This window comes from Rhinolophus hipposideros, assembly GCF_964194185.1.
Source record: "Rhinolophus hipposideros genome assembly, chromosome: 11".
Taxonomy (NCBI): Eukaryota; Metazoa; Chordata; class Mammalia; order Chiroptera; family Rhinolophidae; genus Rhinolophus; species Rhinolophus hipposideros.
This window is the reverse complement of record NC_138057.1, coordinates 66,024,109-66,040,974: the sequence shown is the minus strand read 5'-3', so window position 1 is coordinate 66,040,974 and position 16,866 is coordinate 66,024,109. Positions and strand designations below refer to the sequence as shown.

Genomic DNA, 16,866 nt, shown 5'->3' with positions numbered 1-16,866 from the left:
TGTACCAAAGGCTTTCTAGCCAGAAGGGTTGGTTGCATGGTTTTTGTTTTTGTAGCTTCTGTCCTAGGGGAAGTTTTGGGTAACTCTCAGGCCAAGCTGGTCATCAGATTATCAGAAGGTAGGGGTGGGTGGGAATCCTGTGATTACAACAGATAGTCCCTGAAGGGGGGAATTGGATTCAAGAAGCCCGTTTATTTGTTCATTTGGTTTGGGTGATATCTATCAGCATCTGCTGGGTGCTAATTAGCTCTGATGTAAATCCAGCACTGCCCCTTCCAGCTCTCCTACCCTGGGCCTCTATAGCTGACATTTACAAAGCACTTACCCTGGCCAGGCAGCTTACAGAGCTTTGTACCTGAATTTTCCTATTGGATCTACCCTGGCTGTTTTAGATGAGGAAAGGGAGCTCTTAAAAGGTGGAGAACCTGGCCAGGGTCCTGTGGCTGGCTAAGCAGAGTGACCAGGATTTGGTCATTCTTCTGCCTCACTCAGCTTCTTTGAGCTTCACTTTGCTCGTCTGTGAAATGAGGGTGGTAGTACTGACCGAATAAACGAGATAGTGCTGGTAAAGCACCTATCTCCGAACCTGGCACATGGGTTCCAAGGATGAGGAGCCTGGCCCCAGGCTAGGCACTGTGGTTAACTGTCTTGAGGAACAGCCAGGCGGTCTTCAAATTGCCTGTGCCATTTTACATTCCCACCAGCAGTGTATGAGGCTTCCAATCTCGCCACGTCCCCGCCAACACTCACCATCTGTCCTTTTTACCTTAGCCATCCCCATGGGTGTGAAGGGTGCGAATGGCATCTCCTGGGCTTTTGATTTGCATCTCCCTGGTGGTTCCTGATGCTGAGCCTCCTCTCAGGTGCTGTGTGGACATACGTACATCTCTGGAGGGACGCCTACCTATTCCAATCCTCGCAAAGCCCTGGTTTTCACACTGTACAATAATGCACATTAGAAAGTGAAGGGTCAGGAATAAGTTCAGAGTTTACAGTGTGTTCAGCAAGATGTCACTGAATGAGTCATGCCAAGCCCTCCTCAACTCATTCCTGCTTTATTTAGGTGAAGTGCTGCTTTAACCCCCTCTCTCCCAACACATTTTATTCCACAACACAGGGTCCACACACTTCTCTTGCCCAAGCCTGGTTTCCTTGAACCCTAAACTTAGTAGCCTTGGAAGAAGGCAGTGGTCACTTCTTGGAGAAATCATGCTTCATCTTATGGCTTGTCAACCCATTTCCCCCAGCACTTTAAAACAACACCTCACAGTCCTATAGGACCAGGCTGGGAAGGATACCTTACCACCTGCTGCATGAGATGAGTAAAACCAGATCCTCCAAATCCTGCAGAATCCTAATTATTATGATCCCGTTTCTCTAGTGCTCCCCTATATTACCTCTCCGAAGAAGGAAGTTTGCTACAGAGCTTGGGGTGATCCTAGTCTCCTCAAGCTCCAAGGAGACAGCAGGATCTGTGTTGTTCATTCACTATTGTAACCCCAGGGCCTGGCACTGGCTGGCACATAGTGTATGCTTAATAAATATTTGTGAAATGAATGGGAAGATTGAACTAACCATGTTGAAGCACCTGTTCTGGGTCAGGCACTCCCGTTTATCTTCTTTCATCCTTCTAACACATCTTTCAAAGTGGGTGTTTACTGTTCCCATGTTAGAGGTGAAGAAACAGACCCAGAGAGTAGGGGCCAGTGGCCTAGCTGGGGCTCAAAGTGGGGTTGACTCCAAACCCCACATTCCTTGGCTCCACCCAGCCCTGGCCGTGGTTAACGATGCACTTCCCTCTCTCCTCAGGTTCTATGCGTCTCCGAGAGGACCTACCTCAGCCCCCTCATCCCAGCCCGTTGCTGAGTGGCCCCCCACAGCCTCGTCCCGGCCAGCCAGAGGACACCGGCATTCCATCCAGCTGGACCTAGAGGACCTGGAGGAGCTCGACAAAGCCCTGAGCCGAGCCGTCCAGGCAGCCGAGAGTGTACGCTCCACCACCAAGCACATGAGCCGCTCCCTGTCGGCCAACCGGCGCCAGGTCCACGTCCTGAGGGGCTCCTGCCTCTTCTGACGGCATTTGCGGCTCAGAGACAGATGGCAGGGCATGTGGGCAGGTGTCCCCCAAGCCAGAGGTCTGCTGGAGCGATTCCTGAAGGCCACATAGATCCCTCACAAGGAGCTCTCTCCAGCACAGCCCCTGCCTGCTCAGTCTCAGACGCTCAGTGGAAGCGTCTGGTTTTCAAGAGAAGTAACTTCCTAGGGCACCAGCCCCTGAAGGAGGTTCTGGGACTGAGGCCGCCTCTGTCCAGATACACTCCCTGGGAGTCTCCCAGTCCTGTACTTGTCCACCTCCAGCTAATAATATGTATTTTATATACAGTGGATAAGTAGTGTTTTACACTGAGGCGTTTTCCTGGGCTTAGATCCTCCTTAGGAGGCCAGGTAACGGATGGGGCCAGGGTCTCTGGCACAATCTTGTCCATCTGCCTGTGACCAGCCACTTGGGAGTAGGCATCTCTGGAAGGACATGGCTGGGGACCTTTCTCTTTAGGCTGGTGGTAGGATAGTTTCGGACCACTGGAATATCTTAGGTTGCGAGCCCCAGGATGACACGTGTCCTCTTTTCCCATGGGCCTACTGGCATTGAGATGCCCCATGGAAGACCCAGGAAGCCGTCCACCACGGTCCCTCTCAGTACCTCATCCTAAGACCCCCACTATCTCCTGGGGATCCCTGTGGAATTTGGCTAGTGGCCAGCTACCTGCCAGGCCCGAGACAGCCTGAGGCCAGGCTGTCTCCTGCTCCCCCGCCCCATAGCAGCGTGTACCTCAGCTTTTCTGGAATGTGTGTGCATCAGTGATATGTGTATATCTGAGGCATTTAAAAATTCTATTTTCGTTATGAAAGCAAATGAAGAAGAATTGATCTTAAAAAAAAAAAAAAAGCAAAAAAAAGAAAAGCCATTACCAAAGCGCCCAGGTTTGTGATGACTTCTGGTTTCTAAAGTCAGGTTTCTTGGGTGGGACTTGTTGGGTGCACATTCCCAGACTCTGGTGGCATCTGTTTCTCCAACTTTCCTCCTCTATCCATCTCTGAACCATAAACCTCTCAATTGGAGGTGTCTGCACGGCGAGGCAATCTGGCCAAGCTCATTTTTATAAAGGCCAGAGGAATTACAAGACATACAGCAAACTGATATCTGCAAAAGCACAAGCCTGCAATCCTTCCTTTTAGGAGCAAACAGCAACAACAGTCACCATTTATGGCCGGCTCCACACCATGTACTCAGCAGCCTTCCAGCTTCCCACTGTGTCCCCACTTCATTGCTGAGGAGCCTGAGGTTTTGGCCCAAATTCACTGTGGTCTGACTCCAAAGTCCATACTCTGTTACTGATTTTCTCTGCCTAAATCTCCATGATTCCCCCACCCCACCCCTGACTCCTGCTTGTTCCTGTGGCTTTTTCGTCCATCTTCCCCACCTCTCATCTCACTTGCTTCTCCCTGCTCACCAGGGAGAAAGATGACATTTTAATTACTGTTTCATTTTCCAGCTGATCCTTCTCAGTAGAGTCTCAGTAGAGAAATGGCATCTTGCTGAAAGTAACTCTAAGATGGGTAGATGGCTTGTAAGTTCTAAGCCTCCAGGACTATACCCTTCTGGGTGCCAAGAGGCTGTCCCACAGATATCAAGATGGGAGGAGTCCCAAGGTGGGGGCCGGGACCATGTCCCCAGCCTAAGTGCCCTGGGCTCAGCTGTGGCTCCAGCTTTGAGCAAAGGACACTGAGTCTTGGGTCCCAGGAGCCTGACTCGAGGGCGTCAGCATTGAGCCTTGGGCCTGGGCACCCGGATCTGTGGTTATGGTCCTGTCTCCTGTCTCTTGTTGGCTTAGGCCCTCCCACAGGGAATTTTTCAAACAATTCAGCCCCAACTTTTCTGCCACCTCACATGGCCTGCTTCCCTCATGGGACCGTCAGTCATGAAGCCCTCGGGTCTGGAAGGAGGCCGGCCTAGCTCACTGAACTCCTGGCTTCAGGAGCTCAGTTCTCTCTATTCCACTATGTGAGCCTGCCTCAGATACAGCCGCATCTTGAGGGTTCCAAACACATTCGCGAGATTGCTGGTTTCTAGCGGCCAAGTACGCCCCTAGGTGTCTTAAGCTCCTTTTGCTGATGGACGGGCACCCTGAGAACACTCCATGGAGGCACACAACCCATCGGGGCCCAGGCGCCCTTGTCTTCCCCACCCTGGCCCACTTCCCCACCTCTTGCCAGGATGCTCACAGCAGCCTCTGCACCAGTCTTCCTGCCTCCGGTCTGACCCCTCCCAATCTCACCCTCAGATGGCCGTGGTGATGCCTGCAGTAAGGTCCTTTGTGCCTGGCACCACACACCTGAGTCCTCATTGCCCCTTATCCTCCTGAATTCCTACTTAGGTTTCCTCTGCCTCGATTTTTCTCAAACAGGTCTTCTCAGCTCCTTTGCTTGCAGCGGGAACAGCAGGTGCTTTCAAGCTCCTAATCTTTCTAGACTGGTTCAGATGCCCCTTCCAGGAAGCCTTCCCAGACTTCCCCGCTGCTAAGGAATCTTCCTCAGATGCTGGGCTCAAACACAGCTTAGTGCATACCGTCGTCCCTCCTAGTATGTGTGCTGGGTAATACAGCACAGGCTCTTCCAACCAGGGCAGTGGCTCATCCAGTGGTTGGCCAGGGCTCAACTCAGCATGCTTTTATGTGACTGAATAAATGAGTGTCAAGGGAATGAGCAACTGATAACCTGCCTGTTCCAAATGAGAAGCTTTATGGATGCAACTGAGGTACAAAGGGTGGGTGGGGGGCTGAGAATAGGTCCCAAAAGTTCCCGAACTCCTAACCCAATGCTACGTCTTCTGAGGACCCCTCATTTTCCTCCTTCCTTTGGACCTTTGGGATCCTTTTCCTTCTTCCTTTCCTCATCGTGTTGTTTATCCAGCGGCCCACACTGATCCTAGAAGACAATGGGAGAAGAAAGCACAACGATGGGGTAAGGGTAGGATGAGTTCTGGACTCTGGCACTGGCCCAACCATGGCTCCAACTCAAGCTCTGCCATTTCTGAGCTGGGTGTACTTGGGCAAGTCATTTCCCTCTCTGAGCATCAGCTCAACTCCAAGGGCTCAAACCCTTAAGAACAAGAGGAATTCACTGGGCACTTATGACCTGCCAAGCTCTTATGCTGCTCTGGAGTTCTCAGCACTATTTTCAGGTGATGAACCTAAGGCTCAGAGTGGCCATGTGTCCTGTCCAAGGTCCCCCAGCAGTAGTGGGAGGTGGCAGGCAGCAGCGGGTGACTCCAGTGCCTGTACGCATATTCCTAAGCCCTTTCCCGGAGTTCCTGGGAGCAGCCGGGGGTGGGCCACCTGTGCCACTGGGGATCACAGGAGATGATCTCAGGTGGCAGACACAGGGAGACATTTTTATTTCAATAATCGTGAAAGTATATCATGTATATCCCCACAGGGGTAACCAGCTCATCAGCTCTGTGATTTCAGATGTGGTCGCATAGGAGAAGACCAAGGAAAGCATCCCACTTAACACCGGTAAAGAAAAGTACTGAGATCAACAGGCAACTCTCAGTTACAGCAAAACCGGCACGGCAGGCCTGGACTTGCTGCAGTTTGAGTGACACTGGAAACCCCAATACCAGCTCCCGTCACACGGATGAGAGGCCTGGGTGTGGCAGGCAGCGGTGACTGATAATGCCCCATGAGTGTGTCTTCCCCAATCCCTACCACCTCACCTTGGCTATACTGTTCCCCTCCTGCCGGCTTTCCCAATCCTCCCCGCTTATTCCATACGTCCTCCCTGATTTCCCAATGGTGTCCCCCCTGGGCTCTCGTTCACTCCCTTGGACCTCTGTGAAGCTCAGCTGTCCCTGCACTGAGGTGGGCACATAAAAGCAGGATCTCCTGCCTCACTGTGCAGCCCTGGCTAGCAGCTTTCCTCTCTGGGCCTCTGGGGCTGCCCAAGGGGGGAGCACCCTCAGGTGGGCACTGCCCCGTCCTTGCACTCACCTTTTTCTGATCCACGTACACGATTTCCGACTTGTCCATGCCCATGCATATGACGTGTTCATGAAACTGTCTCTTTTGCTCCTCAGTCACCTCTGGCTTGTCAGCTGCCAGAAGGAGCAAGGGGGCCGGTGAGGATGCCAGAGGGGCCTAATGGGAGGCCAGGGAATGCTGAGGGTCTGAGGGCTCGGCCCAAGGAGCGGGTGGTCCTGGGGAGGAGGCCCGGGTAGGGTGGGAGTTTGGGGGTGGGCTGCCTACCGTAGAAGTTGAGGCCCATGTTCTGCTTGTCTTCTGGCAAAAAAGCAAGCATGAAGACGCTGGGGTCCTTGGTAAATATCAGGATGCCAAAATTTTCTCTTCCCATATCTGGAAGAGAAAGCTTCTAGGGTGAGACAATGGGGACGACCAATGGTTCCCTCCTCACTATGAGGAAACTGGTGTGCCCAGGGCCATACAGCCAACAAGTGAAGGCCAGGGGTTCACCTGGGTCATGTGTCCCTAGGTCTTACTGTGCACAAGGCCAAGTGCTGAACACTTATGTGAGTAGACTCGGAGGAACCTCATGAACTGTGGATGTCAGGGCCTTTCTGCCCATTTTACAGATGAGAAAAATGAGATCTGGAGAGTAGCCACAGGGCTCCTAGGTGGTGTCATTTCAATCATATTGGCATTTGTGTGTTCCTACTATGTACCCTCACTGGTGATGCTGGGGACATGGGGGAAGTCACTGCTAGTCCAACAGTCTGCTAACCTTAGCTCCCAGAGGATAAAGAGTGGTTGAGAGAGGGAGGCAGGACTGGAGCCAACCTTGAATCCTAGATCTAATTGCAAGATGTGTGACCTCAGAGGAACCACGTGACATATCTGTTTCCTCATTCTTCATTTCATCACTTTAATGTCCTCCTAGGGTTGTTTGTAAGTATTAAGTGGGTGAATTTATGTAAAGCAATTCAAACAGTGCCGGGCACACAGGAAGAGCTCCAAAATGTTAGCAGTTATTGATTATTTCAGTGTGTAGGTACTGTGCCCTCAGAGATATAAGAAATGGGCCTGTCCAATATTCTCTGTGCCCAAAACCCTCAGGGCATTAGCCACAGGTCCCCTCCTTTATGTGGCCCACCCACCATCTCACCATTCCACACAGCAGCCCTCCAATTGAGAGCTTACAGTATCTGGACAGGGTCCCATTTTCCTTCTGGATGTTCAGGTGGGTAGAGTTATAGACGCACTGGTCCTTACTAAAGCCAGACAGAAGAGGGGAGAAAACAGTAAGAAGGTCAAAGAGAAGGGGACAATCACAGTCATCGTGGGGTAAAAGTCAGGTGGCAACTTGAGTCAGCCCCTCCCCATTCCATGGATGAGAAAGATGAAGCCAGGAAGATGCAGGGGCTTCTCCAGGCCTCTGGCAGCTGGGAGTAGAAGCCGGAAGCGCAGGATAGGGTAGAGCTGGTGTGTCTGAATCTTACATTGTGGAGTACTGTCTGATCAGGACCGTGTCCTCCGTGTGGTTGGAGTCAAGGTAAAAGAAGGCCGACTGGTACGAGCTAGCCGACTGCTTATACTCGGGGTTGCGGTAAGCCCAGGCGACAAAAAACCACTTGCCAGAGATCTGGGGAGAAGCAGGAGTTGGTGATGCAGGCTGGCAGCTGAATCCTTGAGAGTAGCTTGGAGGACCCCGGGGCAGATCTCTTCCACCATTTGTGAAATGAGACTGAGCCCCCCACTGAGGCCTGGGCATGAGGGAGCTCACACTGAGGGTCAGGCATCACCGCCATGCCGCGGCCACCACCACCATGCCGCGGCCAACCCTTCTTGCCCAGTACAACACTGCCTCTGATGAGGAGCCTCGCAATGGGGCTTCCGAGTTGGGAGGCAGAAGAATGCCTCTGGAGGTTGGCCAGAACTTTACCCCAGGACCCAAGAGAAAAGAGCAGAGTCCCGTGAGGACGTTTTGCATAAGCCAGCAGGGCAAAGGGAAGCCCAGAGAGAGAAACAACTGCCCACAGTGCTCTGGGGCCCAAGCACCCACCTGGTCCAGGGAGGCATTGGTGATAGGCACCATGAAATTGACACACGACAAGCTCTGGGCATGCAGTAGAGGAAGGAGGCTCAGGACTGCCAAGGCCCAGGGCAGTGCCATGCTAAGACTAGGAGGTACCTAGAGCCAGGTGGCACTGGTAGCTGGAGGGTGCAGTGACTTTTATAATGAGCTGTGGGTGGGGCCCTGGAGACCTGCTCTGACACAATCCAGTAAACGATTGTGAAATGACAGGCACAAACCTTCCCTCCTTTCCCCAAAGCCAACTGTAGGTAAAGCCTCCAAGCCCAGACCTAACTTGGGTCCCTGACCTTGGTACAAAGGTCAGAAGTTCTGGCTGTTCAAAGCCAAGCTGGATGAGGGCTGGAGTGATATTAGTTAATGCTTGTAGATTTCAATAGTGGGGTTTCTAGCAAGCACTCAGGTTTCCATCCAACTGCTGTCCCACGGAGCACCAACTTGAGAGGGACCCAGCCATAAATCAAATGCTGAAGGCAACTTAGAGAGTTCCCAGGTTAGCGTGAGGTACAGGGGGTGATGGGTTTGGAAACGGGTGTACTGGTGGGGTCAGGGCAAACGTGGAATCAGTTCCAATTGAGTGTGGTAACAACTGAGAAAGAGCAAAAGTCCAGAATGTCTCCAGCCCATTTCTGGAGTCAGGGACATTTCCAAAAAAAGGGGCCATTATATTGACTGTCTATTTCCAGCAAATGTATTACTTGAACCATCTCCCAACAAGTAAAACAGGAAATTATCTCTGTGTCGTCTTCACTGCCTGCTATTTGAGCAGGGAACGTACCTCTCTTTTCACCAGTGTATCCCCAATCCTGGAACAGTGCGCAGCACATAGTAAGCACTGAGGAAATTCTGTGGAATGAATAATTCCATTGTCCACTTGCATTTCTACATTTCTAAAAATCTTTTTTTTCCATTTATTTTATTTTTTGACATTCAATATAATTTTACATTAGTTTCAGGTGTACATCATACTGGGTAGAAATGCATATAATTTCTACAAAGTGATCCCCCTGACTAGGACCCACCTGGCATATACATAGTTTTTACCACATTATTAAATATGTTCCCTATGTCTTACTGTACATCCCCATGACAATTTTATAAATACCAATTTGTATTTCTTAATCCCTTCACCGTTTTCACCCTGCCCCAACTGCCCTCCTATCTATCACCCCATAGATCTAGTACCCATCTAGTACCCATCTAGTACCCAAGTTGATAGTAACAATCAACTTGTACTTTTTAATCCCTTCCCCTTTGTCACCCACCCCAACCCCCCTTCCATCTGGCAACCATCAAAATGTTCTCTGTATCTCTGAGTTTGTTTCTGTTTCATCTTTTTGCTTTTTTTTTCTTTAAAGTACACTTATAAGTGAAATCATCTGACATTTGTCTTTTGCTGTCTGACTTATCACACTCAGCACAATACCTCTAGGTCCATCCATGTTATCACAGATGGCAAGATTTCATTCTTTGTTAAAGCTGAGTAATATTCCATTATGTTCCACCTCTTCTTTATCCATTCACCCACTCAGGGACACCCAAGTTGCCTGCATATTTTGGCTATTGTAATAATGCTGCATATTTGGCTATTGTAAATAATGCTGCAATGAACATATGATGAGCACGTACCCTCAAAGTAGCATTTTGAGTTTCTTCAGATAAAACCCACAAATTGGATTACTAAGTCCTTCTGCGTCTCTTGTTATAGACTTTGTTTTAAAGTCCATTTTGTCTGGCATTAGTATTGCTGCCCCAACAGTTTTCGTTTGTTCATTTGTTAGTTTCCATTTTCATGAAATATCTTTTTCCATTCTTTTACTGTGTATGTCTGTCGATCTGAAGTGAGTCTCTTGAAGGCAGCATATGCACGGGTCTTCTTTTCTTATCCACTCAACCCTCCTATGTCTTTTGAGTGGAACATTTAATCCATTTACATGAAAGTAATTGTTTTGCTATGTAGTTATTGCTATTTATTATTAATATTCTTTACGTGCTTTTGTTTATGTTTTCCTTTTGTCTTAGAGAGTCTTTCTAAGATTCCTTGTAATACTGGTTTGGTGGTGATGAACTCTTTTAGCTTTTTCACGTCTGGGAAGTTCTTTATCTGTCTTTCAATCTAAATGGTAGCTTTGCTGGGTAGAGTGATCTTTGTTGTAGGTCCTTGGTTTTCATCACTTTGAATATTTCCTGCCAATCCCTTCTGTCCTGCACAGTTTCTGTTGAGAAATCAGCTGACAGTCTTGTGGGAGCTTCCTTGCAGGTAACTAACTGCTTTTCTCTTGCAGCTTTTAAGATTCTCTTTGTCTTCAAAATTTGGCATTTTAATTATGATGTATCTTGGTGTGGCCCCTTTGGTTCATCTAGTTTGGGACTCTCTGCACTTCCTGGGGTTGTATATTTATTTACTTCACCAAGTCAGGGAAGTTTTCTGTCATATTATCAAATAGGTATTCAATTCCTTGCTGTCTCTCTTCTCTTTCTGCTACCCCTATGATGTGTATGTTGGTATGCATAGTGTTGTCCCAGAGACCCCTTAAACTCTCCTCATTTTTTTAGATACTATTTTTGGATACTTTATTTTTATTTTATTTTGTTGGGGAAGGGGAACAGGACTTTGTTGGGGAACAGAACTTTTTTCCTAGACAAGTTGTTGTCCTTTCAATCTTAGTTGTGGAGGCGCTAATCAGCTCCAGATCCAGTTATCGTTGCTAGTTGCAGGGGGCACAGCCCACCATCCTTCGCAGAAGTCAAACCGGCAACCTTCTGGTTGAGAGGACATCCTCTAACCAACTGAGACATCTGGGAGCTCAGCTCAAGGTGCGTTTTCAATCTAAGTTGCAGAAGGTGCTGCCCACTATCCCTTGTGGGATTCGAGGAATCGAACCGGCGACCTTGTGGTTGAGAGCCCATGCTCCAGCCAACTGAGCCATCCAGGAGCTCAGTGGCAGCTCATCTCAAGGTGCCCTGTTCAATCTTAGTTGCAGGGGGCTCTGCCCTCCATCCCTTGCGGCACTCGAGGAGTTGAACCGGCAACCTTGTGGTTGAGAGCCCACTGGCCCATGTGGGAATAGAACCGGCAGCCTTCGGAGTTAGGAGCAAGTAGCTCCAACTGCCTGAGCCACCAGTTAGGCCCCTTGGATACTTTCATTGGATACTGTTCTGATGGCCAGCAGGCTGTCTGGCCAAGCCCCATTTATGGAGGCCATAGGTGTTTCGAGACATACAGCAAAATGGTGTCTACAAAGGCACGAGCCTGCATTCCTTCCTTTTAGGAGCAAACAGCAACAATATCTGCCATTTATGGCCAGCTCCACACCAAGCACTCAGCAGCCCTCCAGGTTCCCCCTGTGTCCCCACTTCATTGCTGAGGAGCCTGAGGTTCCGGCCCAAATTCACTGTGGTCTGACTCCAAAGTCCATACTCTGTTACGGATTTCCTCTACCTAAATTTCCATGATTCCCCCACCCCACCCCTGACCTCTGCTTCTTCCTGTCGCTTTTTTGTCCATCTTCCCCACCTCTCGTCTCACTTGCTTCTCCCTGCTCACCAGGTAGAAAAATGGCATGTTAGTTACTGTTTCATTTTCCAGCTGATCCTTCTCAGGAGTCTCAGTAGAGAAATGGCCTCTTGCTGAAAGTAACACTCAGATGGGTAGATGGCTTGTAAGTTCTAAGCCTCCGGGACTATACCCTTCTGGGTGCCAAGAGGCTGTCCCATAGATATCAAGATGGAAAGGGAGGAGTCCCAGGTGGGGTCCAGGACAGTGTCCCCAGCCTCAGTGCCCTGGGCTGAGCCGTGGCTCCAGTTTTGAGCAAAGGACACTGAGTCTTGGGTCCCTGGAGCCTGATGCGAGGGCGTCAGCATTGAGCCATAGGCCTGGGCACCTGGAGCTGTTGTTATGGTCCTGTCTCCTGTCGTGGGAGGTGGCTTAGGCCACTCCCACAGGGAATTTTTCAAACAATTCAGCCCCAACGTTTCTGCCACCTCACATGGCCTGCTTCCCTCACGTGACCGTCAATCATGAAGCCCTCGATTCTGGAAGGAGGCCGACCTAGCTCGCTGGACTCCTGGCTTCAGGAGCTCAGTTCTCTCTATTCCACTACGTGAGCCTGCCTCAGATACAGCTGCATATTGAGGGCTCCAAACACATTTGCAAGATTGCTGGCTTCTAGCGGCCAAGCTCGCCCTTATGTGTCTTAAGCTCCTTTTGCTGTTGGATGGGCATCCTGAGAACACTCCATGGAGACAAACAGCCTTTCTGGCCCAGGCTCCTTCGTCTTCCCCACCCTGGCCCACTTCCTCACCTCTTGCCAGAATGCTCACAGCAGCCTCTGCACCAGTCTTCCTGCCTCCGGTCTGACCCCTCCCAATCTCCCCCTCAGATGGACGTGGTGATGCCTGCAGTAAGGTCCTTTGTGCCTGGCACCACACACCTGAGTCCTCACTGCCCCTATCCACCTGAATTCCTACTTAGGTTTCCTCTGCCTCGCTGTTTCTCAAACAGGTCTTCTCAGCTCCTTTGCTTGCAGCGGGAACAGCGGGTGCGATCAAGCTCCTAATCTTTCTAGACTGGTTCAGATGCCCCTTCCAGGAAGCCTTCCCAGACTTCCCCCCTGCTAAGGAACCTTCCTCAGATGCTGGGCTCAAACACAGCTCAGTGCATACCGTCGTCCCTCCTAGCATGTGTGCTGGGTAATACAGCAGAGGCTCTTCCAACCAGGGCAGTGGCTCATCCAGTGGTTAGCCAGGGCTCAACTCAGCAGGCTTTAATGTGAATGAATAAATGAGTGTCAAGGGAATGAGCAACTGATAATCCGCCTTTCCAAATGAGAAGCTTTATGGATGCAACTGAGGTACAAAGGGTGGGTGGGGGGCTGAGGATAGTTCCCAAAAATTCCCGAGCTCGTAACCCAATGCTACGTCTTCTGAGGACCCCTCATTTTCCTCCTTCCTTTGGACCTTTGGGATCTTTTTCCTTCTTCCTTTCCTCGTCGTGTTGTTTATGCAGCGGCCCACACTGATCCTAGAAGACAATGGGAGAAGAAAGCACAACGATGGGGTAAGGGTAGGATGAATTCTGGGCTGTGGCACTGGCCCAACCATGGCTCCAACTCAAGCTCTGCCATTATCAGCTGGGTGTCCTTGGGCAAGTCATTTCCCTCTCTGAGCTTCGGCTTAGTCACCTCTACGGCCTCAAACCCTTAAGAACAAGAGGAATTCACTGGGCACTTATGACCTGCCAAGCACTTATGCTGCTCTGGAGTTCCCAGCACTATTTTCAGGTGATGAACCTAAGGCTCAGAGTGGCCATGTGTCCTGTCCAAGGTCCCCCAGCAGTAGTGGGAGGTGGCAGGCAGCAGCGGGTGACTCCAGTGCCTGTACGCATATTCCTAAGCCCTTTCCCGGAGTTCCTGGGAGCAGCCGGGGGTGGGCCACCTGTGCCACTGGGGATCACAGGAGATGATCTCAGGTGGCAGACACAGGGAGACATTTTTATTTCAATAATCGTGAAAGTATATCATGTATATCCCCACAGGGGTAACCAGCTCATCAGCTCTGTGATTTCAGATGTGGTCGCATAGGAGAAGACCAAGGAAAGCATCCCACTTAACACCGGTAAAGAAAAGTACTGAGATCAACAGGCAACTCTCAGTTACAGCAAAACCGGCACGGCAGGCCTGGACTTGCTGCAGTTTGAGTGACACTGGAGACCCCAAAACCAGCTCCCGTCACACGGATGAGAGGCCTGGGTGTGGCAGGCAGCGGTGACTGATAATGCCCCATGAGTGTGTCTTCCCCAATCCCTACCACCTCACCTTGGCTATACTGTTCCCCTCCTGCCGGCTTTCCCAATCCTCCCCGCTTATTCCATACGTGCTCCCTGATTTCCCAATGGTGTCCCCCCTGGGCTCTCGTTCACTCCCTTGGACCTCTGTGAAGCTCAGCTGTCCCTGCACTGAGGTGGGCACATAAAAGCAGGATCTCCTGCCTCACTGTGCAGCCCTGGCTAGCAGCTTTCCTCTCTGGGCCTCTGGGGCTGCCCAAGGGGGGAGCACCCTCAGGTGGGCACTGCCCCGTCCTTGCACTCACCTTTTTCTGATCCACGTACACGATTTCCGACTTGTCCATGCCCATGCATATGACGTGTTCATGAAACTGTCTCTTTTGCTCCTCAGTCACCTCTGGCTTGTCAGCTGCCAGAAGGAGCAAGGGGGCCGGTGAGGATGCCAGAGGGGCCTAATGGGAGGCCAGGGAATGCTGAGGGTCTGAGGGCTCGGCCCAAGGAGCGGGTGGTCCTGGGGAGGAGGCCCGGGTAGGGTGGGAGTTTGGGGGTGGGCTGCCTACCGTAGAAGTTGAGGCCCATGTTCTGCTTGTCTTCTGGCAAAAAAGCAAGCATGAAGACGCTGGGGTCCTTGGTAAATATCAGGATGCCAAAATTTTCTCTTCCCATATCTGGAAGAGAAAGCTTCTAGGGTGAGACAATGGGGACGACCAATGGTTCCCTCCTCACTATGAGGAAACTGGTGTGCCCAGGGCCATACAGCCAACAAGTGAAGGCCAGGGGTTCACCTGGGTCATGTGTCCCTAGGTCTTACTGTGCACAAGGCCAAGTGCTGAACACTTATGTGAGTAGACTCGGAGGAACCTCATGAACTGTGGATGTCAGGGCCTTTCTGCCCATTTTACAGATGAGAAAAATGAGATCTGGAGAGTAGCCACAGGGCTCCTAGGTGGTGTCATTTCAATCATATTGGCATTTGTGTGTTCCTACTATGTACCCTCACTGGTGATGCTGGGGACATGGGGGAAGTCACTGCTAGTCCAACAGTCTGCTAACCTTAGCTCCCAGAGGATAAAGAGTGGTTGAGAGAGGGAGGCAGGACTGGAGCCAACCTTGAATCCTAGATCTAATTGCAAGATGTGTGACCTCAGAGGAACCACGTGACATATCTGTTTCCTCATTCTTCATTTCATCACTTTAATGTCCTCCTAGGGTTGTTTGTAAGTATTAAGTGGGTGAATTTATGTAAAGCAATTCAAACAGTGCCGGGCACACAGGAAGAGCTCCAAAATGTTAGCAGTTATTGATTATTTCAGTGTGTAGGTACTGTGCCCTCAGAGATATAAGAAATGGGCCTGTCCAATATTCTCTGTGCCCAAAACCCTCAGGGCATTAGCCACAGGTCCCCTCCTTTATGTGGCCCACCCACCATCTCACCATTCCACACAGCAGCCCTCCAATTGAGAGCTTACAGTATCTGGACAGGGTCCCATTTTCCTTCTGGATGTTCAGGTGGGTAGAGTTATAGACGCACTGGTCCTTACTAAAGCCAGACAGAAGAGGGGAGAAAACAGTAAGAAGGTCAAAGAGAAGGGGACAATCACAGTCATCGTGGGGTAAAAGTCAGGTGGCAACTTGAGTCAGCCCCTCCCCATTCCATGGATGAGAAAGATGAAGCCAGGAAGATGCAGGGGCTTCTCCAGGCCTCTGGCAGCTGGGAGTAGAAGCCGGAAGCGCAGGATAGGGTAGAGCTGGTGTGTCTGAATCTTACATTGTGGAGTACTGTCTGATCAGGACCGTGTCCTCCGTGTGGTTGGAGTCAAGGTAAAAGAAGGCCGACTGGTACGAGCTAGCCGACTGCTTATACTCGGGGTTGCGGTAAGCCCAGGCGACAAAAAACCACTTGCCAGAGATCTGGGGAGAAGCAGGAGTTGGTGATGCAGGCTGGCAGCTGAATCCTTGAGAGTAGCTTGGAGGACCCCGGGGCAGATCTCTTCCACCATTTGTGAAATGAGACTGAGCCCCCCACTGAGGCCTGGGCATGAGGGAGCTCACACTGAGGGTCAGGCATCACCGCCATGCCGCGGCCACCACCACCATGCCGCGGCCAACCCTTCTTGCCCAGTACAACACTGCCTCTGATGAGGAGCCTCGCAATGGGGCTTCCGAGTTGGGAGGCAGAAGAATGCCTCTGGAGGTTGGCCAGAACTTTACCCCAGGACCCAAGAGAAAAGAGCAGAGTCCCGTGAGGACGTTTTGCATAAGCCAGCAGGGCAAAGGGAAGCCCAGAGAGAGAAACAACTGCCCACAGTGCTCTGGGGCCCAAGCACCCACCTGGTCCAGGGAGGCATTGGTGATAGGCACCATGAAATTGACACACGACAAGCTCTGGGCATGCAGTAGAGGAAGGAGGCTCAGGACTGCCAAGGCCCAGGGCAGTGCCATGCTAAGACTAGGAGGTACCTAGAGCCAGGTGGCACTGGTAGCTGGAGGGTGCAGTGACTTTTATAATGAGCTGTGGGTGGGGCCCTGGAGACCTGCTCTGACACAATCCAGTAAACGATTGTGAAATGACAGGCACAAACCTTCCCTCCTTTCCCCAAAGCCAACTGTAGGTAAAGCCTCCAAGCCCAGACCTAACTTGGGTCCCTGACCTTGGTACAAAGGTCAGAAGTTCTGGCTGTTCAAAGCCAAGCTGGATGAGGGCTGGAGTGATATTAGTTAATGCTTGTAGATTTCAATAGTGGGGTTTCTAGCAAGCACTCAGGTTTCCATCCAACTGCTGTCCCACGGAGCACCAACTTGAGAGGGACCCAGCCATAAATCAAATGCTGAAGGCAACTTAGAGAGTTCCCAGGTTAGCGTGAGGTACAGCGGGTGATGGGTTTGGAAACGGGTGTACTGGTGGGGTCAGGGCAAACGTGGAATCAGTTCCAATTGAGTGTGGTAACAACTGAGAAAGAGCAAAAGTCCAGAAT

The 16,866-nt window shown here is 50.9% G+C and overlaps 2 protein-coding genes across 2 annotated transcripts in view; one reads left to right on the top strand and one right to left on the bottom strand.

Moving 5' to 3' along the window:
- AKNA (AT-hook transcription factor) overlaps positions 1-2,932 on the top strand; it is a 37,964-nt gene extending 35,032 nt beyond the window's left edge. Inside the window, exon 21 of the mRNA XM_081066400.1 lies at positions 1,810-2,932. Within this exon, the coding sequence (XP_080922526.1) occupies positions 1,810-2,074 (265 nt within the window). The 3' untranslated portion in view covers positions 2,075-2,932. The remainder of the gene's footprint in view (positions 1-1,809) is intronic.
- Positions 2,933-4,899: 1,967 nt separating this feature from the next.
- Positions 4,900-16,333, bottom strand: LOC308504751 (alpha-1-acid glycoprotein 1-like; the record flags this gene model as incomplete). The annotated part of the gene is made up of 6 exons (XM_081065963.1): positions 4,900-4,986; positions 14,197-14,300; positions 14,452-14,559; positions 15,361-15,431; positions 15,660-15,802; positions 16,223-16,333. 6 exons carry the CDS (start codon positions 16,331-16,333, stop codon positions 4,900-4,902), a joined length of 624 nt encoding a protein of 207 aa, XP_080922089.1.
- Positions 16,334-16,866: the final 533 nt, after the last annotated feature.